General features: G+C 38.4%; 1 protein-coding gene and 2 long non-coding RNA genes across 4 annotated transcripts in view; 1 reads left to right on the forward strand and 2 right to left on the reverse strand.

Moving 5' to 3' along the window:
- The window catches only part of LOC140941008 (uncharacterized), a 4,746-nt gene extending 306 nt beyond the window's left edge, over positions 1–4,440 (reverse strand). The window contains exons 1-3 of one of the 2 annotated variants that reach the window (XR_012166407.1): positions 4,393–4,440; positions 1,608–1,689; positions 1–68 (exon numbers count right to left, since the gene is read on the reverse strand). The exon at positions 1–68 is cut by the window's left edge and continues 306 nt beyond it. This is a non-coding gene — a long non-coding RNA (uncharacterized lncRNA). Of the gene's footprint in view, positions 69–1,607; positions 1,690–2,286; positions 3,372–4,392 lie in introns of those variants that run through there. The other variant, XR_012166408.1, reaches the window with a different exon arrangement.
- Positions 1–25,000, forward strand: part of LOC140941009 (uncharacterized) — a 141,204-nt gene that overhangs the window by 73,331 nt on the left and 42,873 nt on the right. The window lies entirely within an intron of this gene.
- LOC140940722 (uncharacterized) lies at positions 18,919–23,923 on the reverse strand. Its single transcript, XM_073389683.1, has 4 exons — positions 21,676–23,923; positions 21,288–21,333; positions 20,125–20,367; positions 18,919–19,118 (listed from the first exon to the last, which is right to left on the reverse strand). Exons 1-4 carry the CDS (start codon positions 23,617–23,619, stop codon positions 18,919–18,921), a joined length of 2,433 nt encoding a protein of 810 aa, XP_073245784.1. The 5' UTR covers positions 23,620–23,923.

Consider the following 25,000-nt stretch of genomic DNA (forward strand, 5'->3'; position numbering starts at 1 on the left):
TATACAGAAGCTACAGATGTGGTGACAGTTGCTTCGCTTTTGGCGGCTAAGAAGAGTGGAAGGAGCTCCTGGTGAAAGACAAAATGCAAAATGGTTAACAGTAATAAAACTAGCAAATAGGAAAAACAATAGGAGACATGAGATGTAAATGCTAAACGGTTTTCTTTTGCCTTTCTATAGATTAATGCGCTCCACTCCCTACCTCCACCCCCTTCGCCATAATGAAAACGTAAACAATGGCTCAACTATCAACCTTTCGTACGGCAGTTGAATTTAAACGCGGTTCAAGATGTATAATTTGTCCAAATGTAACAGCTATATTACGTGCTAAATCAACAGTTAATTAGCTCTTAAAGGCATTTTGGCCAATTTACTAAAAATTATGAAACTTTATCTTGTCGCAGAGTGTGTGGGTGGCTGGCAGCTCTCTGTCAAAAAGTAAGGTGGCGGTAGGGAGGGGTTGCTTTTGACTCTTTGAGCAGTAGAGAGCAGCACAAAGTTAAGCCCGTCTGACTGAGAATCACAATGCTAATTGCAGAGCTCTGTGGGAGTTGTTGACTGTCATGGGAGGGGCGGGTGAGTACTTGGTTCTTGGACTTGGCTCTCTAGAGACTGAGTGCAGGCACCTTCTATCAAATCCAGTCAGAATATACTTCAACATATAGCACCCCTTTAGAGGCTCTTCCGCTAAACATTACACGGAGAAACAACCAAGCATTTACAGTATATTCTTTTTTAAAGGTTTTAAATTATCTGTATTTTTGTTATCCTCTAACAAATTAATTTTATATTTTTGCTTCAAGAAAAGAGAACGTTCTTTGGCCAACCTGGAGTAAGCATTCTAGCAAATTTTTTGTTATTAAATAAACAAAAATAATGCAAAAAAAACTGTAGAAGAAATTTCATACAAGAGAGGGGGAGAGAGAGGGAGAGAGGTAGAGAGATGCAAAATCTTGAGAGACAAACTTTTCATCTCACTGCGGCAAAAATGGTGTTGTTATGCAAAAGAACGAGAAAATTATATACAACTATCCCCCGAAGGGGAGGTGAATAGTTATGGATATTTGCCGAGACGCGACCAAATCAGTTGGATAAAACCGAAAAACGCAACTTTTTGTAAATTAAAAACGTCACCTAGTAGGAACTTTGTTCACAGTTTACAAACATTTCGAGGATTTTGTCAAGTGCATTTTACGATTTTATTGCAAAATTCAGCATGAAAATAAATTTCTACCTACCAGTGAACACCGACAAGCCAAAATTCGTCGCTTTCTTCGTATTTGTTTGTACGACTGCTTCATTTATCACACAAATTTTGTCTCCCAAAAATGTCTCGAAACCAGACACCATCTTGGCTCCGGTCGCAAAACAGTGAACACCCAAGGATATTCCGAGTTACGGGAGGCAATCAAAACTCGCGAAAATAACTATTCATTGATTTGGTAAATACTAATCTAGATTATTCTCTGGGAAAAGGAAATAAAGTAATGATTTTGTGATGGGACGACTTTCTGGGTAGTGTTTCAATAATCTTTTTAACCTGAATGATGGGTGAGTAGCAGCTTTATGCAAGTGAAAGTTTATAAAAAGAAAAAGTCAAATTTTACCTTCACTTGGTAAAGTGGCACACATTGCTATGGCAACTGCAACTACCAATAAAATCACCAAGCGATTCATCATGAGCTGAAGCTAAAGAAATACATCAGTCTGTTAGTTACTCAAGCTGCAAGCAGGTTAACTTGTGCGAGTTGGGGAAAATCTTGGCGGCGCGAGGAAAAGTGACTTTTCCTTTATAATGAGAAGTCGCAAAGGCCCAGTTCTTGATGTTTGCCGCACCGGCACTAAGCATTTTGTCATGATTCAAATATTGTCACTGATTAGTTTATTGTTGATAATGCTACTCTTATATGAAAATTGAATATTCATGCTTGAGTATAACCCGAGGAAAATACTCCCACCTGTTTGCATCTGTTTCCTAGTTACCTCAGTTTTGTATAAACTAACGATAGAAAGCACTGTTGGGTAAGCGCTTAAGTGATGAATAACATTTGAAGATAAGCGCTGAAACCTTTTTTAAAAGCTATTATCTCAGAGAATCGGTTTTCTTGTTCAATATAAGAAACGAAAATTTATCATTTAACTTAAACCGGCAATAAAACAGCACAATTAAGGAACAGTTAGCTCGGAAAAGGACGCGTATTATGACACTTACAATACAATATTAATAACCGCATTGAGACGAGTGAGACGGGCAATGAATCGCTGAATTCCCAAATTCATACTTACCGTAACAGTCTGTTCAATTCTTCCCTTGTTCTATCGTGCGCCGAGTCCAGTTTGAAAAAGGCTCATAAAACCACTCCTTTTATTCTATTTCGAGAGCCATTTTTAGTGACAGTAAGTCATGAAATCACCTGATAGAAGCTTCCGTTTCAGCCTCATAGGAAATTATCGCCTCAAGTACGCATATGGACAAGCTCGAAGTCCGAAACAGGCATCACGTGAAAAACGCGGAAAAGGGCCTTTTTGCTGTAAAGATCTGACCGCAAAGTGTTAAACCTATCCGACAAGTAGCACATAATATTGTGGTTAAGAAAAAAAAAAAAAGAAGAAGAAGAATTATGTAACCTCATTAATATGTTTGACACTGCGCGGTATAAGTTTAAGGTGATTTCCTAGTACTTCTAGCCCAGAAAACCTAGCAGATAACCAAAACGTAATAAAAAGAGAAAGGGTCACCGTGTTAGTTAATCACGCTGAACAATGTTTACGGATACGACTTTTTTGCCCTTTTGTCACTGTCCTATATCAGGACACTATCCGATTCAATGAAGATACGCTCGATATTTTCATCGAATTGAGAGAAATTTGTCTTAGATTACTTACTACTTTTGAATTAACCTGAGGAGCCAATAAAATTAATTTGGATATGCGATGTTGAAACCGATGTAGCTCCTTCGACGTAATTAAGTTAAATCAAACGTGGTTATAGATTTTTCGTCATTTTTTTTATCTTATTAAGGTCATAAAGCAAACAAAATAATCATCATCATCATGGCGTTGACGGCAATCTTTTACTTTATTTTTTTTTTCTGCGTTTTATGGAACGATATGAAGTCGAGGATCAAACAAACGCACAAAAAATGGCTAATGTTCAGCCATTTTCACCGAACAAGCCTGCCTGGTCACTAAACAGTGATAAAGGATCTATGGGGCAGAAACAAAATATTTCCCGATGCGGGGCCATTCAATAGTCAACACACCAAATTTCGCTTCGTCTTGCTCACCCGCGGAACCAGCCGTAGAATAAATGTTCATACAAGGCTTCATCAAAGCCAGGAGATCAACATGCCAAGGTTTTACTAATTCTTCTTCTTCTTCTCCTTCTTCTTCTTCTTCTTCTTCTTCTTATTATTATTATTATTAATATTATTATTATTATTATTATTAATTTAAAGAATGATGCTGTAAAAGCTATTTTCACGGCCAGTACAAGGGTTGTGCGCAGTAAGCGATCTGCAGTGCAAAAACAACCAAGGAATTATCTTACAAGGAATAAGGAAGAGAGCTTTTTTTCCGCATTCACGCAATACCTGTCTCGACAAGCTACAAAATCGTGACAATTTACTCACCCGTCTCTCACTCAGAAACTGACGGACACTTTTAACTGCAATTCTGCATGCCCGTGGGCAGAATTGTGCGAGGCAAATATTACATCTAGAGTTGGTAAAAAAAAAGATTACGAGTTGTTATTTTAGCTTTTGCTCAGATTTGTTTAAATGTCAAAAAATACGAGTTGTCCGTTTAGTGAAACGCTCTTTGCGGCTTTTTACTGATTAGTAGCTAAAGTTACAGTATTAATAATAATTAAATAAAGGGGTACCTATGTTCAGGCCGTTGTAGCCCCTTTGGCACGGCTTAGTCATGTAGTAAAATTTCCTCAAACTGTGGTCATCGATTTCTCTCCATTTTCTGTTAGTGGAATAATGTATTGTTGTTATTATTCAAGAGGTAATTGCATTAGAACAAAAGGCACACATTCTGAGTAAATTCGTGTAATCCCCGAGCGAAGCCTCTTGGCGAGTTTCAAATTAGTATGTGTAATCAAATGGTGACGAGTGAAATTAGGGAATAATTTCACGCGCGTTTTGTCCAAATCCTTATAATTTCCCGAGCCTTTAGGCGAGGGAAATTATTAGGATTTGGACAAAACGCGCATGAAATTATTCCCTAATTTCACGAGTATACCATTTGATTACCTATTAATATCATGGGTGACGAGGATTTTTGACTTGTTTATCCCGGATCGTATCGATCGATCGTGAACTCCACTCTCTCAAACGTTTAGAGCTAAAATTTGGCTTAAGTTTTCAGAATTTTTCCACAACATACCTCTAAGAATCCTTCTTGATGTGCTCTTTCGTGTGTTCAGGTTTTCTAAAGCGTCTTTTTATGCCCCGACATTTTAAAACTTCCTCGCCATCTTGAAACGGGGACGTACGACAGGTTGCCATGGCAATTTGGTAATTTCACATGTGAAATTACAAATTAACGCTGAAATTTCGCGCCAAAATTAAGGAGTAATTCGTCACCTATGATATTATATACAAAATTTCATGTGCGTAGAGGGTAAAAGACCGCTTGTTGAATGTCCATCTGAAAATTGCAAGTGAAACGTAACATAATATTTTCAAGATGAAGCCGTAACAGTTGAAGAGAATAAGCACTAGTTTAACATTGAAGATTACAGGCTTCAAGCCTCTAAGGAGAGGGTGAGGTCAAGATGGTTGGCCATTGGCCAAGAACTTTTTTGTGAGTGTGTTTTTATGGACCGAGATGAATTTGCATTGATGCTTGCCACGTGATTGAAAACGCTATATTCGCAAGAATACATGACTAGAAGACCCAAGAGAGAGTAGACAAAGTGAACGACGCCCCCTTGGTGAGCAAAAACGGAATACATTCATGAGGAAGCAAATGTTTCTCAATGAAATCAAAACCTTCTTTCGCTTTTTGGAAAAACAAAGATAATGTTTCCGCGTGTTTCTAGCGCTTAGAAAAGGGGAAACGCGGGTGAGCCTCGCGTTTCCTTGTTTCTGCGACAAAGCCTCACGTTTTCAAATTTTCTAAGAAGCGTGTACGCCCCGGAGAGACAGGGAAAAACTGAAAATGATAAAATAATTCACAGTTAATTTACAAGTTATAATCTTAAAGGGGTACCGATGTTGAGCCCGTCGTAGCTCCTTTGGCATGATTCAGTGAAATTTTTACAAATGTGGTCATAAATTTCTCCCAATTTTTGTTACTGGAATAATATATTGGTTTGATCAGTCCGCACGAGGTATCAGTGATGTTAACCGTATTTTTTCGCGTTAGGGCTGCAGAAAACGCGCTCAATCTGAATTTCCTTGTTTCTGGGCCAAAGCCTGACGTTTTCGTCGTTTCCAGAAACAAAGATTTCTCGTTATCGAGGTACTACTATTACTACTACTGCTACTAGTACTACTACTAATAAAAATAACAATAATAGTAATTATAGTAACATTTATTTAAACGCGATAAAATTACAGCTTAGCTGATGTGATAATTATAGAAATATTTAACACCATTGAAAAGCTAAGAATTCTTACTTTTAAATTATCTGTAGTTAGATTTATATCAAAACCTAAGAATTTATAATAATATATTACATTCATAACAAAAGCTAAAATCCTAAAAACAATCCTAAAATTCTTTGTATATACACAGTCAAAAATAGGTCGACCATGCAGCTCTCGGATTACGGGATTAGTTGGGAAAACAATGAATTAACAACGGAACCTAGCCCTAAAAACGAAAGAACTTTGGCTCGTAGGGGTCCAATTAAATTAAAGGTTCTGAAGAATTGCAAGGCTACTGGTAAAATAACTCAAAATGCAAACTGGCCTTAACTGCACTCTTAAATTTAGCCGAGATATTCGTAGATGCTTTTTTGTTGTTGCCAAGAGAGTTCCAAAGAGCTGAAGCTTAAACTAAATTCTTAAGAGACTCAGCCAGTCTAAGGCTCTAGTAACGCTAAAGTAAATTTTCTTCGAAAATCATAAATATAACCTTTTAAATAAAAGATTTCTTAGAAGTGGCTCAGGAACATTATATCGTTATAGCACTTGTATGCCAAATTTGAAAGTCTTCTTAGAATTCATTTGACTTTGGAAATCATTTCTTTAGCGGGGTTAACCCAATCTGAAAATGATCTCAACGTCATGTTTGTCGAAAGATGCGTTATCAGGTAACTGTAAAGGATTTGATTTCATTGAAAGCAAACAAGGCGTATAGAGCAAACAAGAACATCATTTCTGCTTGAAATTGCTCATTCATGAAGAGATACGGAGATTTAACAATTGTCTTGAGCAGCAGTCTAACTTAAACTTCGGTTATTTGACTTTGTTCTATCAGTAACAAAACCCCGAGTTAGAACGACTCAGTCTCTGATTCACCTTAGACTCCTGAAACTCGTTAATGGATAAGACTATTCTTTTAAAACGAGGATAACGTTGACTTCAAACCGGTAGTGGATCTTCTCTTTCTTACTGTACTATGAGTAGATGACGTCATACTATGGGAGCTAAAACAAGGTTTTCGTTTTGACAAGCAAAAGTTCCATCAAACGAAACATCAAAGTTCACGGTTGTTATTCATGACGTCGCATTCTCGTCGCTTAAGCGAACCTTGTTAACAGGTTTCTCTTCTACTTCCCCCCCCCCCGGAAAACGAGTAGAAAACCCTTGGTACAAGGTTGCTCGTTAGCGTCGTTTCTTTTATATAAACAAAACCAATACAAGGAAACAGAGAAATGGTTTCACTTTAAAGTCAGAACTGATTTACCTGACTTTTGCTTCAGTCCGTACAGCTCGGTTCTCATACAAAACTTGTTATGACTTCTTTTTGTTACAAATCGCAGCCATTTCGTTAACAACCCTTTATTGATAATGTCCATTTTCTCTGTCTCTGTCAACGGTCTTTTCCCGAAAAGATCTAAAATCAATGTAAAGATAGAAAAATAGCGTGATCGTTGAAATGAAACCTCTTTGGCAGTGCTTTCTCATTGTACTATTTGTTTTTCAGCAGTTTACATTTTTTTTGTTTGACTTAGATTTCAGTGTTGGGAATAAAAGAGTTAAAAGTACTTCCCTGAAAAGTGAGCTGCTAACAGAAAATAATGGTATGCAGTTTACCTTAACTTTTCCAAACTCGTTGTAATTTGTCCAAAAAGTTCCATCGGTTGATATCTGTAGACTGTATGTCTTCACCTAATTGTCTGCTAGGGAATCCCCCTGGGTATACACGGCGCATATGATATGAAATGTCTGTAAATCAATTTCCAGGTAGGGATTGTTATCACTTGTGGACGCACACCAAGATCCTTTTCTGTTCAATCGCCCGTTCTTGGCTTGGGAGATCTGAGATGAGGCAGTTATCCTGTTGTCAGGTATGCCTCCACTCTCCATTCCAAGGTCCAAATCAAGACAGCAGTCTCCTGTGGGAAAAGTTAGAAGGCAACTGCCTCGTCTTTAGGCACTTATAGAGAGCATGACACGCAGAAAGGGCACGAAATCCATCCCATAACACCACGCGCACCACGTAAGTTCAATGGTAGATTAAATGATCATTTCACTGACAAGATCACTACTCGGTTGGTAAAACAAGATTACCCACACGCTTTTTCGTAAACCACGATATTATTTAACAGAGGTACACTCTCTGATGTATAACATGAGTACATGAGTACGAGTACATAGAAAATGCGAGTCGATGTCAGTGATCTTAAGAACTTCACTTTCATCCTTTAACCAGGTCGCGACAAATGATGTCTTCTTGCATATAATGGACCGTCACGTTCACCCTTCCCAGTAACTTTAGATGGCGCAACCAATTTAGAAAATAAACTAAATGGAACGAAGAAACGCTATGAAAAGGAGTAAATGGACAACAGAATTCTAAACAAAGAAATCGCTAACCTTTGAGACGAAATCCATTTAATGATATTAGGAAGCTTAAGTAACCAGGACGGCGAGAGCTGCGAAAATATCTCTTGAAAAAGTGAATTCGCACTGTTTTAAACTTTATCGCGCAAATTCCACGTCGTTCAAGTTGTCAAATGCTGGCGAATTTCTCTGGAGTTGAATTCTAAAAGGCTGTATGTAAGTTCAGAAACAGAAAACACTTGTCTCAGTTTTCTTGTGTTCTCGTCCTCCACAAAACGTGAAATTAGGCAGTTTCACCTTGTAGTCGTGCAACGACGGCAAAGAAATGTACAAAAATGCGTGATGCACGTGCAAAGTTGTTGTTTTGCTTTTTGCCGTTCTTACACTCACAGTCGAGCATGCTTTCCACAATTACGTTGGCTGATGGCATGTGATCTACGTAACACATTACGGAGTGAAAAGACTATAGGCTGCTGCTGACACAGATAAACAAAATACGGGTCTCCACAGCTAAAAAGAACAACACGTTCCACGTATAACACACTTCAGCTTGGCGTTGTATTCTGCTTAGATTTCGCTTTTCCTTTGATTTAGCCTGTGTACTGCCACTCCCTTCCCTCAAACAAAATCGATGTTGTTTGAGGGGAGGGTGCGACTGCACACAGGTCATAGAATCACTTCCACGACGACGGATATTCGCGCTCAATTAGTAACAAAGAAAGCCTGCCAGCTTGTTCCATCTTCTTATCATTTAAATGATAAGACTTACGTAAAATAAAACTGTTTTTTACAAACAAAAACACGGATTTATTAACCAATTTACAACATACATGTATTAACAAGTATAAACAATCCTCAAAGGAGGTTCATTCTTACTTGAAGGAAAAAGCTTTGTCTGCATGGGCCAGGCCAGTTCTGTTAAAAAAGAAAACACAGTAGAGTTAGCTCTGACAATAAATCAATTTATATCAATAAGTTACCATAATACAATAAGGTAACAGAGATGACATTTTTTCTGGCAAACAAGGGTAACATTATTTAGAGGGAAGAGAGAAGAAAACTGTGGCCACCATCCCACACACTTTAATAAAAGTAGTTGCGTGGTCCCCGCTTTTCGTTAGAAGACAATTAGCCGGTGTGGCAGGGGTCGAAAGTGGTGGGGAAAAACAAGCAGAATTTGCCCTTTCTGAGAAGCAGGCGGGGAGGCAGAACAGGGATATCTGGGCTGCTCTGCAGACGTTACTAACCTAGGTTAAATTATGTCTGCGACGCAGGCTACATTCCACCAAGTACTCAAGTATCAGTGAAGTATTGGCAAAAAGTTGATAGCCTATCGATGGACATTTCGGCTGACAATCGGACAACCACAATCGGCCGACACATTGACCGACACTCGACAAACAGACATAACCAAGTGTAGGTCAATATATCGGTCGATGTGGTGGCCAAGGGGTGCACAAATTATGCAAGATCAGGAAATTGTCAGTCAGTCAATCAGTCAATCAATCAATCAATCAATAAAGCTTTATTAACGGTATCACTTCATTAAAAATGCTCTTCCAGTGAGCCGTTTACAAAACAAAATTTTCAGAGAAACTACATTAATGCTAAAATATATCTATATATTAAGAAAATCTATCCTATAATTTATCACACAAAAATCAATCAACCTTGAAGGTACATTAAATAACTAAAATAAAATCTCAACTCCCTCAAGGCAATCCCTGGTTCAAGACAGAGATAGGGCAGACTTGAAAGAGTTGAGATTTATCTCGTTTTTAAGCACATTTTCTAGGCCATTCCACATGACTGCTCCCCTATAGCTAAAGGCCCCCTTAGCAGCTTCAGTACGGGGCCTTGGTACAAAAGTGTTGTTCGAGGCACCTCGCACGTTGTAGGAATGAACCCCAGAGGTTGGTTTAAACATGTTCTTTAAACTCTCAGGGTAAAGGTTATTTAGAGATTTAAAAACACTTATTGCGAGCTGTTTAGAGCGTCTTTGCTCAAGGGTATCCCATCTCAAGTCTTGGAGGATATCCGCAGATCTTGTGTTATAATCACTAAATGTTATAATTCTCCCAGCCCTATTTTGCAATCTCTGGAGTCGGTCACACAGACCTTTTCCCATACATCCCCAGACTTCGGAGCAATAATCAAAATAAGGAGCGACTAAAGCATCATACATTTTCAGTAGGGTTTGGCGAGGCACCAGGGAACGAATACGTTTTAAGGCCCCTATACCTGCAGATACCTTTTTACAGATGGTATCTACATGGGATTGCCACCCCAATGCCTCGTCAACCTCTATTCCCAGATACCTATAATTAGTCACCCGAGTCAATTGTTGACTATTAATAGTAACGTTTAAGTCACCATTTAAATGCCTTAGTCGGTAGTGGCTTCCAATTATCATATATTTTGTCTTTTTGACATTTAATGTGAGTTTATTGGATTTCAGCCACTTTTGAACCTCATCCAAGTCTTTGTTTAACTTTTCTTCAAGAGTTGCGGGGTCATAGGCGGAAAGGGTAAGCGAGGTGTCATCAGCATACATGAGTGCAGATGATGACAGCTCGCATTCTTGTAGGTCATTTATATAAATGAGGAACAACAAGGGTCCAAGTACAGAACCTTGTGGGACCCCATAACTAACAGGAAGATAGTCTGATAGAGTTCCATTTACATAAGTACTCTGAAAGCGATTTGATAGGTATGATTTGAACCACTGAACTGCATGCGGGTCGAGACCATAAAGTTGCAGTCTTTTTAACAATATGCTGTGGTCAACCGTATCAAAGGCTTTCTTAAGATCCAGAAAGAGTACACTGTTAATTAGGCCATCATCAATATTCAAGTACCAGTTGTTAGTAGCTTCAAGCAAGGCAGTCAAAGTAGAATGCATCGGTCTGAAGCCATGCTGAGAAACTGTCAGCAAATTATTGTGAGTTAGGTACTCATAAAGTTGTTTGAAGATAACCTTTTTGATTATTTTACTGACAACTGGTAGAATAGATATAGGTCTATAGTTATTAGGATCAGACTTAATATCCTCCTTATATAAAGGTAATACTTTGGAAATTTTCCACTCGTCTGGAAAATACCCACACCTAATGGATAGGTTAATTATATGGGTGAGAGAAGGCACGATTTCAGGACAAGCTTCTTTCAAAAGCCTTGCAGAAATACCATCTAGGCCTGTAGCCTTGTCGACTCGAAGCGAACTCACTAAACGGTGAACAACACCGCAGTGAGTCTCGTTCAGGGTAAAACTAGAATTTGATGGCGTAATGTAGTCCTCAAAACAAACACTAGTTTTGGGAATATTATCGGCTAACCTAGGCCCAATGTGAGTAAAGTGATAATTAAGAGCATTAGAGATTTCTAATGGGGTAGTACTTGAGTTATCTCCAACATCTATTCTATTTATTTCAGTTGTTGGTAAATTTCGGCCCAATATTGAGTTTACTCCTTTCCATGATTTCTTAATATCCCCTAGATTTGTTTCAAAATACCTTTTATAGTAGTTAGTTTTTGCTTTCCTGATATTAGCATTTACATTGTTTCGAGCAATCTTATACTCGGTCCAAAGAGCATCTGAATTGTTGATAATTGCAGCCCTTTTCAGTTTGTCCCTCTCAAACATCATCCTTTTTATCTCTGGTGTAAGCCAGGGAGCATAATTATTTCTTACTTTCCTTTTACGTTTTGGTGCATGGAAGTCACAAATTTCTAAAAAACAGACGTGACCAAATTTCCCAGGCACGATTTGGATTATCTTCCAGATGAACTAGGTGCCAAGGTGCTAGGTTAAGGTCAGCGTGGAATGAATTAGCATCAAAGTTCCTAAACTGTCGCGACTCCACGATCTTTGGTTTCCCTTTGGGAATACAAAATTTTCTAACTCCATAGATAAGAGAATGGTCACTTATTCCGATGTGACAGACCCCAGAATGCGTAAAAATTTCCTTGTTATTTGTTAGGAATAAATCAATAGTAGTAGCGGGTTTTTCAGTGATTCGGGTATGTTCATTTATCAACTGGTGGTATTGGTAAAGGTTACAAATTTCCAGAAGATTCTTTGTATGTGATTCTAGTGGGCAAGCAGCCACATTACAATTTAAATCCCCCAAAATATTTACCTCTAGCCCCAGCGATTCGATTCGCTGAACGAGAAGTTCAAAATCTTTCATGGCGTCTACATTAGAACGTCGTGGTCTATACCACGTACTCACAATAAAAGATTTAGCCTTGGGTTTGATTACCTTAATGCCAATCCATTCGAGGCTTCCGCACTCGAGATCAAATAGGCGTTCATAATTGATAGTATTCCGGATATAAAGGGCGACACCCCCTCCGTCTCTGTTTCTATCATTTCTCTCCAGGGCATAGCCTGGTACTGTAACTTCGCCACTAGATATAGTATCATCGAGACGAGTTTCATTAACCGCAAGAATATCAATACATTTCGAATTCATATAAATCTGCAATTCCTCGATATGGCCGGGAATACTAGTAATCACTAAATCAGTCAAATCGAATGTAGGAATCAAAGCAGAACCTGGCATTATACACTTATTATCTAACAATGTGGCACAATTTGTTCAAAGCAGATTGTGTCACTACTCCAAGTCCATATTGCTACTCCATATCAGTTAATCAATAGGTCGGTCAGTAAGTCAGCAGCTCAGTCAGCAAGCTCATTTGTCAGCCAGTCAATGAGTCACTTAGTCAATCAGTCACTCACTCAGCATGTCAGCCAGCCAGTCAGTAGCAAGTCAGCTAGACACTCAGCCAGTCCATCAATAAGTCAGTCAGCTGGTTAGTCAGCCAACTGCAAGTTAGCCATTTAGACAGTCAGTGAATCAATTAGTAAGTAAGCCAGTCAGTCAGTCAGTCAGTCAGTCAGTCAGTCAGTCAGTCAAACAGTCACTTAGTTAGAAAGTTAGGGAGTCAGTCTATCAGTCAGTTAGATAGTCAGAAAATCAGCTAGACAGTCAACCAATTAGTCAGTTAGTGAGTTGGTCAATCAGTTAAATGAATTGAAAGGACCACTCTGAAAATTGTCAGTCAGTCAATAAATCAGTCCACTCAAGAAATATCATGTAGATTTCCAAACTATTCTAAGCCACAACCTAGTAGTATATACTGGTTATTTAACAATGTGGCACAACTTGTTCAAAGCAGATTGTGTCTGCTACTCTAGGACAAATTGCTATTTGTCAGAAAAACTTTAAAGACTTAATTTTAACAGCATATTATCATTTAAACCTACATATTTAGCAAGTTAAAAAAAACAAACTTAATGAATTTGATGCCATCAATCAAGAATTAATTCAACAATGAATTTGAATCTGTATTTGAAAAATGTACTCTTTGACCTCAAACAGTCCTAGAGATTTTAGCTGTCTTGCATGAAAAGATCAAAAGAAACGTTTATTTAACCATAGATATATACTCAAAAAATTGAGCAATTAACAAAAATGTTTTATATTCTTCCTTTGAGTCTGAAAATGTTGTTGTATATTTTTTCCTTCACTAGTGTATCTTTTATTTTTGAGATACATTAAATTTTAAAAACTTTTGAGTTTTGAGTTAAATTAGGCCAGTTACATCCCCAAAAAATCTCATGAAGCCATGCCTCAATCTTACTTTGAACAAGCTGTACCAGCAGTTTAGTTTATCTGGTTCACTAAGGAGCTTGAATACAACAGCAATACATACAGCACTTACAATGCCAAAGATAATAAGCTCAAAATCCTGGCTGTTGAAGTCATCTGCAGGACCCATCCGATCTGAAAAAAAAATTTGATCATCTTCATCAGCAATCAGCAATTATCTTGCTTCTTCAGGCACGAACTCTAGGGTTGTATTCAATGGGGAATTCGAAATCCGGATTTTGGATTTTGCAATCAAACGCGAAATTCAATCTCTCTTATAGTTCTTATGATCAACTTCATCCCCCAAAAACTCAAAATTTCACCCATCACCTCCCCCCCACGGCACCCCCCAACTCAGTTCTAAGTCAAAGGCCTGGCTACTAAGCTTACAAATAAACAATTTGCTACATTGCACTTTTAATAAGACTTTAAAAAAGGCCAATTTACAAATATAACCTTCATACGCTGTTGGAAACGCACCGATTTGCCCTTAAAGATCAAAGTGTTGAAAATTCCCTGGAAGGGCAGATTGAACTATTGAAAGAGTTGTGCATAGACCTGATAAGCAATATTGAGCACATGAGCTTCGGAGCTTCGAGGGTGAGAGTCAAGATCTTACCAAATGCAGAGTAAATCATTACCACAAGCACTTCTAAAACTGTTTTAAAAGATAAATAATACAGTTCTTACTGTTTGATCTGCCTATAATCGCTACTAACCTTGCAAAGTAGATGAAAAACGGCAGAAAAACAACCATGCCTTCCGCGCGCCATCTTTGAATGAGTGTTAGTTCCCAGTGTCCCAAAACGTCCACAAAGCGTTGCCTCCCTGCTCCTTGCCGAAAAATAGCGCCCCGGTAGGTGCATGTGTTTGCAGCTAAAAAAAAAACAAAATAGATTTTCTATCTTTTTAGCAACTTCGTGGCTCAAATTTGAAAAAGCAAAAAGTCTATTAATAAATGGGGATAAACTTTTAGCGGGGTTGGTTTGACAGAAGAGACTGAAATACATGGACTGTAATAGCAGAAAAGGGAAAAAATAGTGGGCCCTTGCTCGCCCTGATGTTTTCTTTCTTTTTTGTTTTGTTTTGTTATTTTCTGGATTTAACGAATTAGCGGCGTCAATGAGAATAAAAAACCGTTAATTGAATTGTTTTGTCCTATTTGACTTGGCATCTCACTGTTGTAGTTGCTACTGTTTAACTAGTGATTAAATCCTACAAGTTCATATCTTTAGAGATTCTGTCATTTCAGTCTTTTTTTCTTTTGCTTTTTACCTTTTGCTGTACTGTCCTGAATTCGAATAATCGCCCCGGCGCTAATTAAATTTTTTATCACCTTAAATTCGGCGCTTATTGGAAGACGGCGATTATTTGAAAGTTGGACGGGAAAAGTAAATTGTTTTCACTAAGTATTATAATTATCCGTATTAAACTTACAGAATTTTAAAGCGGGACCGGGTCGCGGCGCATATTCAGGTGCATAGCTTATAAACTAATTATTATCCCAAATGCGGCGCTTATTAGAAGGCGGCGCTTAATCGGGGCGCTTATTCGAGTAGATAACACATTTTAATTTTGGTTGGGTGAAATTGTCCGAGTTTGTAGTTTTCAATGTGGCACTCTGTAATTTACTCCGAATGTCATTCGTCTACGCTTTTTGCTAGCCTGCACTCACTGCAGGCATATAACGTGTTTCCTCGAACAATTGCCCGGGCGCTTATTTCAAATTTCAGCTTAAAAGATGGGCGTTTATTGGAAGGAGGGCGCTTAATCAAGGGGAGCGCTTATTACGCTTTCTTTTAAATGAACTAGAGAATGATCTAGTCGTTTACCAAGAGCGAGGCAATAGAAAAAAACATTAAAAGAAGAGTATAACGCACTTATCCACGGGGAAGCTTATTTGTGTTGGCGCTTATTTGGGGGAGGGCGTTTATTCGAGGAAATACGCTATTCCGAAACCCGAGTGAGTTTTAGTCCTCGCTGCGTTTCTTGGCGTTTCCTAACTATCAGTTATCAAGTAACGGTCGGTTCTCTAAGATATTCACCGCCTAGCGAGAGAAAATGTGGGGTTTTTGTGCATGAACCACAACAGAGAACTGATTTAAAGTTTGCTGACCAGTTACTGAAAATGAAATCAACCACATCACAGACTGTATTTCACGTTACTCGTGAAGCTGCTCACAATCTTTTTTCGTTGCGCGCGCAGAGAGATTCTTTTCCACCGGAAGATTGATTGGCAACTGAATCTGACTGGCCATTATCAGCGCGTGCATTCATTCTCCATTGTTACATCACAAAAAAACTACTTAAGTTGTAAAGGAAATTTCACCTGCTTTGACGGTTAGTAGGTTCGTACACCTTGAGATATTAAAAGAAGAGAGAAAGAGAACAGGCAATCAAAGAGCGTAAGTGCATTTCTACAGGAATGACTCATATTTTTACACCGGAAATCTCTCCTTTTTGAGTGGGAGCCGATGGAATGAATCTTATATTTCATGTCCTGTGAAAACTTTCTAGGTCCTTTGGTTTTACACAAAGGAAACACATAGCGGTAATTGCTTCAAAGGAAAACAACTAACAAACTATTTTATAATGACAGGCAACACGAGTCTGTCATCTGTTCTCGTAATCAATGGAAAGGTGCTTTGCAAACGTAAACGGAACAACATCGTTTTTGTTATTGTTTCAGGCAATACCGTCTATCTTTTGAAGTTGTAAGACCGAACAAGAATTCGGACAATTTTAATAATTTCACGAATTTAATTTTTATGACGTCATCAATTCAAAACTCTATTGGGGGATTTTTTAAAGAATTACACATTTTTTGGCGACTGGCTTTTACTGTGACACCTTGAAAACGTTTTGACAACAAGACTTTGAAAACCATCACACTGAGCCAAAATAAGATGATTTACAAACACATCTTTATTTCATAATGATCAAAACAAAGGCATTCTTGGTATTGGCACGACGGCTTTAAACAGAAAACATCTTCAAAAATACACTTACGATTTACCTTGTACCTGAATGTTCTGTTTAGTTAAACAATTGATTCTTAATATACCGTATATCCTCCATAAAACCCCTACCATTTCAAATTAACTCCCCCTTTTCTACCTTTTTTAGCCCCTCCCGCCCCTCCCTCGCCCCTTATTCTTCAGAACCAAATTAAAAAATGATAGACAGTATTAGTTAATCACTATTGTAACACTTCATGTGGACTGACCCCAGGTGGTTTGATCTTCTGCTACATGACCTCCAATTTAACGTGCTTGAGGTTTTCAACTTTGCATTCTAGTTCTTTGATACCATAACATCTTCTGGTTGTTGGTTGTTTCCTTGTCTAAAACAGAAAAAGCGAGCCGTAACTCTAGTCTTTTACTTCATTGTTTTGCTGAAGGTACCGGTAATTCGTTTTGTTACCACCCCCCCTCCCCCCGCTCCCTCACCTCTAACGCGCTTAAAATAAATAAGCCCCCCGGTGGGCTTTATAGAGGATTTATAGTAAAAGAAAAATCTATATAATAAAAAGATGAATTAATATATCTTTGAGTTTTAAACTGGAAGCTTTACGCCATATCGACCTTACGGAATCACTTGAATGAGAAAATATTCTTAGTACACTACAAATAGTAACAGCTTATTGAACGTTTCCACTTACAGTGTAAAGAAATTACCAAAAATATAAAACTATATCTCTGAGTTATTAACTCTAAGCTTTAAGCCACATCGATCTTAGGAAATTACTTGAATTAGATCATATTCTTAAAAAACTACAAATAGAAACAGCTTTGTTAAACGTTTACACTTACAGTGTATAGAAATTATCGAAAATATAAAACTATATCTCTGAGTCATAAACTCTAAGCTTTAAGCCACATCGATCTTACGAAATTACGTGAATTAGATCATATTTTTAAAAAACTACAAATAGAAACAGTTTGTTAAAAGTTTACACTTACAGTTTATAGAAACACCTATGTTAAACGTTTACACTTAAAGTGTATAGAAATTATCAAAAATATAAAAGAAATATATCTCTGAGTTGTAAGCCCTCAGCTTTAACCTATGTGGACATTACAAAATCACTTAAATGAGACAACATTCTTAGCCTGCGGGCAAGCTCTCAATTTGAGAGTACTTGCTATTTCGCTCGCACGATATAATATCCTATGATTCTCAACTACTTCAAGGCAACTCATTTCATGTAATATATCAAACATGAGACGCGGTGTTTCATCACCAGATGAAACACCGAGAAGAGAGTTGAAAATACGACGCGCAGCGGAGTATTTTTGACGAACTTCGAGGTGTTTCATCTGGTGATGAAACACTGTGTCGAATGTTTGATATTTCTTCTCAAACAAAATCATTTTTGAAGGAGAAATTAAGGATGCAAATACTGAGCAGTTTTTCATCCGATTTCCAAACACTCATTAAACATTAATTTTCTTTGTATTTTCTTTATGAATTATTAATGAGTTTGAGAAGCATAATTTACAAGCTAACAATGTGAAGAGTCTACGCATACACTGTCATGCATTCTAAATAAGCAGTCAAGTCCCGAGTTTAACATGCGCCTCCTCGTCCACGCTTGTAAACAGCCAACTGGTAGCCTCCTGCCAGTTGGCGTATTATGTCGTGTTTCGATTTGAACTATTCTTTTCTAATTACTTGAGTGGCGTGCTTAAATAAGCAACTATTTGTTCTTCCATATTTTAAACAAAGCATAAAGATTTTCGAACTCTGGAACACAGCCCTTTTCCGCCTGTTATATTTAAACTCTCAAATTAAAAAATAATCAACACTGATTTAAAAATTCCAACCTAAGAAATTATACATGTTTTTTTTTTTGGCTAAAATCTTCGTCCTAAAGCTTCTTAAGTTACAGGGCAACTTTCCTTGTAATTTAACATTATGCAAGCTGATAGAACTCAGCAATTCCCTTTAATCACCCTTTGGATACTCGCTGGCACTAATCTTTTTACTTTCATCTTACACAGTGTAAGTTAACAGTAAGCTTTTCTATTTTTTTTCCTTCAGTGTGTACCGTTCGAAGAAAAAGCATATCATCCTGATTTTCCTTTTTTCTTCTCTTTTGAACTTACCGTAATAAAATTTATGTACTGTGCTATGTTTGGTTAAAAAAGAATAATCTGAGAAAGATGATTTTGCCATTAGTGATACAGGGGGCTGGAAAGAAAAAAATCCAAGTCCTTCCAATAATCTGCTACTAAAATAACATATTTGGCTACTGATATACAACACAATCACTGACGTAAAAACCTTCTAATATTTTACAGTTGATCGGCGATTACGGGAATACCACAATCGCATAAGACTTGATAAAGTTCTCCCACAGACATGTAACGCTGATTCGCAACAAAGGTTAAGAGAGCATCAACTGGATTCTTGTTACGCTCGTCAAGGAAACGGATCTCTCCGGGATTCAAACCCAGTTTCTCAGCAACAAACTTCCACTTATCGCCGTCCGCAACTACAACAAAGAAAAACCGAAACATCAGCCGTTGTCTAACAACCTAAACCTAAACTAACTTAGCTACGGTTGAGTAAGCTGATTTAGTAAAGCGCTAACGGGAGGAAGTGGAGTTTGATTCCGGGGGACGAACCAACACTCGGGAAAAGGCCTTTAAGGCTAGATCTTTGTGTGGCCCATGGGATGCACGAGACGTAAAACCATGTCCTCAATTTGTACTTGCGTGCTAATACATTGCGACTAAATAAAGCAGTTTTAAAATGATAATGATAGTGATAGTTTTAATATTAATTATCATACATTGTACTCACTATCTGTGTTTTCTAATTGGCAAATATCCTACATGTACACTCAATTTTGGAAATCAGCGCAACCTACAGATTAGTTAGTTATCCGCTATCAGATTGGTAACTAATTTGAAGGTTAAGCGCGCAATGCACGATTTCCAAGAGGAATGTCAAACTGTGTTCCGTGCGATGGTGTGTTTGTTGTTATTTTCTTCAAAACAATGTTGCCAGCTTCGGACTTCGGCTCGGCTGATAACTTTTACCTCCACCTCAAGAAAGTATTTGATCACAAACTAAGATGTCAAACAGGTTGAGTTAATCCTTAAATCCATACCAGTCAAATCGATTGTAAGCTGTCTTGCTTGCCGTAAAGGGATTCTTCGAACGTCAAGACATTCAGGTAATAACGGACCTGGAATCAAGAATGCATATCAGTGTGCAAAACTCATTTGTTAATAGCACACGTTTGATCTATCAAAACTCTAACATGACTCCAAGATCATAGGTCATCTTTCCTCCTTTAAATCATAGTTAATTAGTTAATAACTATGTTTAAATGAAAGAGGTAAGAATAATCTAATGAACTTGAAATAGATTAGCATGAACGCAATCAAACAATAAGCAATCCTCGAGTATAATTAGAGCAAAGGTCGATAGAGTCTAAAGTGAAAACACTACAACCCCTGGAATGATTATGAGGAAAACTGAGAAACACTCACCAGTAGTCCCAGCAGGTGTAATTTCTCTTAAGTATTCCACCACATCAGGTCTGTTGGAACGACTAGCTTCTCTAGCCAAGCAGCGGATCTGTTTCTTGGTTTCAGAGTCTGGCTGTTCAAGAGAGGCTTGATCCAGCCGCAGAGTCTCCTTCAGTTTGCTAACAACCAGTTCGGCATTGCACGACTTGGACGAAAGATGTTCAAACACACTGCTACGAACTGCCAATGCCTTTTCTTGGTTTCCTAGAATTTATTAAAACAATACCACACTCACTTAAAAACATAGGAAACTAAACGCATAATTTTTTCTCTGGTATATCGTTATAAAAAAAAGATGTGGTCGAAATATAGCTAAAAACTTCGCAAAGGTGGAGGACCGGATTAAAAGTATCGTCTATACACTCTTTCCCGGAGATTATTCCCCATTACGTTTCTAATCAAAATGTCGTTTGCTTATAAAGGAATCTCACTGATATTTTTGTCTCAGCCTTCTAGATTCTCGTCTACCAAGGTGGATAAAGTACCGGAGGCTTCATCCCGTACACTTCTAACTAAAAAAAACCCTCAAATAATCCTCCACGACGCAAATGACAATGACAATGCAGCAATGACGTGAAAGTCTTCCAGTATGAAGCAAAAAATTACAAGACCATCAATCGTGCGTTTGTATCGATACAATCTTCTAATGAGTGTTGTTTTGTGGAGAAAATGTGATTTAAAATTGCTAATATGGTTTGTTGTGTTTTTTTAAAATGACTATTAAAATAAATTCATTTTGACCTTATATTACCTAATTATGACATCAAAACTGTGCGTCAATGATGGACTTGGTGTGACTCTGTGTAAAAGTATCGTCCGCGGTAAATCTACAGGCTACGAGCCTCCAAGCCCAGTCCAGTCCCAAAAAAGCCAAGTCTAAATAGGGTTTAGCCTCCAAAAAAAATATTGCTTAATTTTTACACCGATCTGATTTTGAATAAAATTTTAGGAGCACTTCATAAAGTCAGTTCGTGGTTTGCCACATCTAAACACAAGGCTACACTCAATGGTTTCAGTTACTCCTATACTGTACGAACTCTTCCGTTTGGATTCGTCTATTAACAAAACGGTTTGTCACTTACTGGGTATTTTCTTACTTACGGTTGGCTACTAATTATCCTTACCTTCATCAAGAGCAAACGGGTCTCCGTCACATTCATCAGTTCCAAGCTGTAAAAAATTAAAAGGAAAAAATAACACTCTTTTCCTCATTCGTTCAGAGATAGCTGACGCTACTTGCAATTTCAGTGCCAACGTTTTAATTACAGTTTCAAACTCCGCGGCTTTTCCTCTCAGCGCTTGCTCAAAACAGTCATGCGTTAACGCGAACTTCTGTAACCTGGATTATTTTTCAAGCACTATTGTTTAAAAGTTTGATTCGACGAAACTGTTTAAATTACAAATTGGTTACCGTGGTCAGGGGAGGGGGCGGGCGGGGATGGATAGAGAATCTGCAATTTAAGAGATCTCACGTGACCACAAAATATCGTAGTATAAATATAGCTCAGTTACCTGTTCTTTTGGAGCAGGGAACCAAGGGGAAAACTGGCTGATCTCAACTGTGGTGTCTCGAGCAATAGCGGACCTCCTGCAGGAGATATTTCTAGTGTCACTGCACAATTCAGACACTGTCCAGAAATGAAGGCATTGTTCCTGTTTGCATATTTTTTCACCATGGGTTTGACAAAAGGCAACTTCCCTTTCTTTGGAGCAAACGGGACATATGACACACATTTCATATGTCATATTTTCCAGCCAGGGAAACTGATTGCGCATACACTCAAGAATCAAGCTCAGCTGTCTACACACCCTACGAGCACAGGTTTCCTCTCCGCTACTGGGTAGGAAAGGTGCTGAATTCCCACCGTGAACAACGACCTCAACAGATGAGGAGTGGCATATAAAAATAACGGAGCATGCATCTTCGGAGGTATAAAACCTAGCAAAACCCCTAAAGAGCTGAGGAGTCTCTTCTGACCAAAATCTTTCTCTGCCCCACTGAATAAACTGTACGACCAACCGAGAGAAAAAAGCTGGAGGAACTTCACCATTTGAAAATTTGACAAAAAGGGAAGGAATATTGGCCGACTCCACTAGGTCAAGAAGCTCAGTTGTCGGACATGACATCAACATTGACGGGACAAGATACTGACTGTTGCTCGAGGGATGGACTGACCAAGGGCATAGAAGGCTAAATCTCTCCATGATTCCAATGAGACTCTCCAATGTTTCTTTGTCCTCAAACAAAGGGCCCCATACATGAGCCACAAGCTTTTCATCCAGTACTCCTTTAGACTCAAGCTTACGCCATAGATGTAAAAATTCCTTTTCTTGAGGATCATACGGCTTTACAGTTATTACCTTCTTGAAAACATCAACTAACCATTGAGGATCTAGGACGACCAATGTATTCAACCGTACCGTGTCTTCGTAATGAATCAAACTTCTGATGTCATGAAGATAGTTCATCAAGGTTTCAAACTCTTTCTCGTCAACAATGTTGTAGTCATTTTTAGCAATATCCCTCGCGGACTCCAGGGAAATGCGTTTGTTTCCCACTTCCTTTTTGGCCTGAAGAGCCTTCTCGAACTTTAACCAGTTGATTGGAATGGTCTCATTCATGAAAGGAAGCTCCTTGGCAACAGTAATTATTTCCTGTCGTAGACGTACAACCTCTGGACAGTCAGAATCTTTGACGCTCAGACTTGTGTTATCTACACAGAATACGTCACACAGATGAGCACCATACGGCTTGTTCTTTAGACAGCCAAATATCTTCCGGGCCAGTTTTCTTGGATCGCCATGTCCATAAGGTTTATCGGCATGAGTGCACACTAGAAAAACGGGAGGGACCTTCAGTAGGGGCGGCTCTTCCAGTCGAGAACCTTCAGCTTGACTTCTGGCTAATGAGGCCACAGACCTCATCCAAAAATCAAGATAATCGAAATTTGTTTTAAGATTGTAACTTTCTTCACCTTCGCCGTATACTCCTTGTTTTAACACGGGTTTTGCGTCGTCGTCAGGATTCAGGCTAAGATCATAAACCAAGAAGAAGATCGCTCTGGCTGTAAGAAAAAGCGGATGAGTCACATAATACACTGACTGTCCAGCAAAGTCCCAAAAAGTAAAATAAATGTCTTCTCTACTATCGTCCACATCTCCTCGGAGGAACTGTTCAGCTACAGCTGCTACCTCTTCGGGGACAGTTGAAAGTGAGAGCCCATGGCTTTCTTGAATAAGCTTTTTCCCGTTGTCATTTAAATCGCCTCGGGGGAACCTTTCAGCTACAGCTGCTTCCTCTTTTTGGACTGTTGAGGGTGTCTTAATATCTTCTCCCTCTCTTGATTCTTGAGTGGTTATTGGTTGCCCTGGCACTTCAATAATTTCAGAATCAAGGAAATTAGTATCCGTATTCCGCTGAGTGGTGTTTTCTTGCCTCTTTAAAGAATCCGCCATACATCTTGCTAAATGATAGTCAAAGTAAATGGCTGTATCGGAATTCTTGTCGTTACCTTGCTCTCCCGTCCGTCACGTCTCAGTGGACACTTTGAAATGAGAAGGATCCACATCTATTCCAACAGTTCTGTCCTCGTTTGGGTCAAACCGGATCCCTTTCAGTGACTTCTTTGTGCTGGTCTTTCCAGCACCGCCTTGTCCAATCAGCATTAACGGCACCCTCCTAACAGAGGTTTTTCCACGCGCAAGGGCCTCTTTATAAGCTTTTAAAGCTAAAGGACCTCGAGTGAGAATATCCAGGGGAACTGAAGGGAAGAAAAATTAGAAGAAATATTTAGAAAGCGGAAGAAAAATCTTGAGTTATTATTATTATTATTGTAATTATTATTATTATTACTATCATCATCATCATTATCATCATTATTATTATTATTGAGAAATATTTACGACGAAGTGGATAGCAGCATAAAAGTCACAGATGTTGCTGTGCCGTGGGACGCCAATATTAAAATTAAGTACGGGGAGAAGTTTGACTAATATAAAAAGATCTAGCCACAGAGCTCTCCAGTTAATGACAGAAACGGGTCACAAGTATCCCAATTTGAAGAGCAACCTCGATAGTGTAGGTTTTGAGGACTGGTTGTACTCCACAAAGTGGTTCTCCTACCCAGTGCAGTAATAACTTGCATGTACTATGAGAAACTTGAACACCACAATATCAGTAAAAATATAATATATTAACTGGCGTAGGAGACATCGAAAGGCTGTCATATGGATTATGTGCTACACATACTTGTCTCTTGAGCAATACACTCAATAGATTAGATGTTTTGCTATATAGCTTTCTTTCTTACAGCAAGTAGCCCAAAAGTCTGACTGCTCTTGATTTATTCACATTCCTTCGTACAGAATTAATCCAATCAGAAGCCAGCTGGAAACTGTCCTCGCCTTCTGATTGGTTAATGTCTGCATGAAATAATGAGTTAATTAAAGGAGGTCACACTTTTGGGCTCCTTGCTGTAAGACTAGGAAATAGACGCCTTACTCATGGATTTTACAGGACTAAAAAAAAACATAAAATAAAATAAATATAAAATAAAATACATATCTCAGAAACTTTTCCTTCTAATAGGCAACAACTGGGATTATGCAGCCTTTAAAATTCATGGCTAAGGTGTCTACAACACTAAATGAGTTATACGGTGACAATCGAGTGACAATATTACAACATTTCGGGAAGACAAGTTGAAAGCCTTTACTAAAGTAACCAAACTACGCTTCACAGTATTTTTGTAGAGATAGGCCCCCCAATTGAGGGAGAATATACGGACAAGGAAAGATCTCTACCGCTGAAACTTCGTTTTGTACAGTACATTTTGAA

This window comes from Porites lutea, chromosome 6 (assembly GCF_958299795.1).
Source record: "Porites lutea chromosome 6, jaPorLute2.1, whole genome shotgun sequence".
Classification (NCBI taxonomy): Eukaryota; Metazoa; Cnidaria; class Anthozoa; order Scleractinia; family Poritidae; genus Porites; species Porites lutea.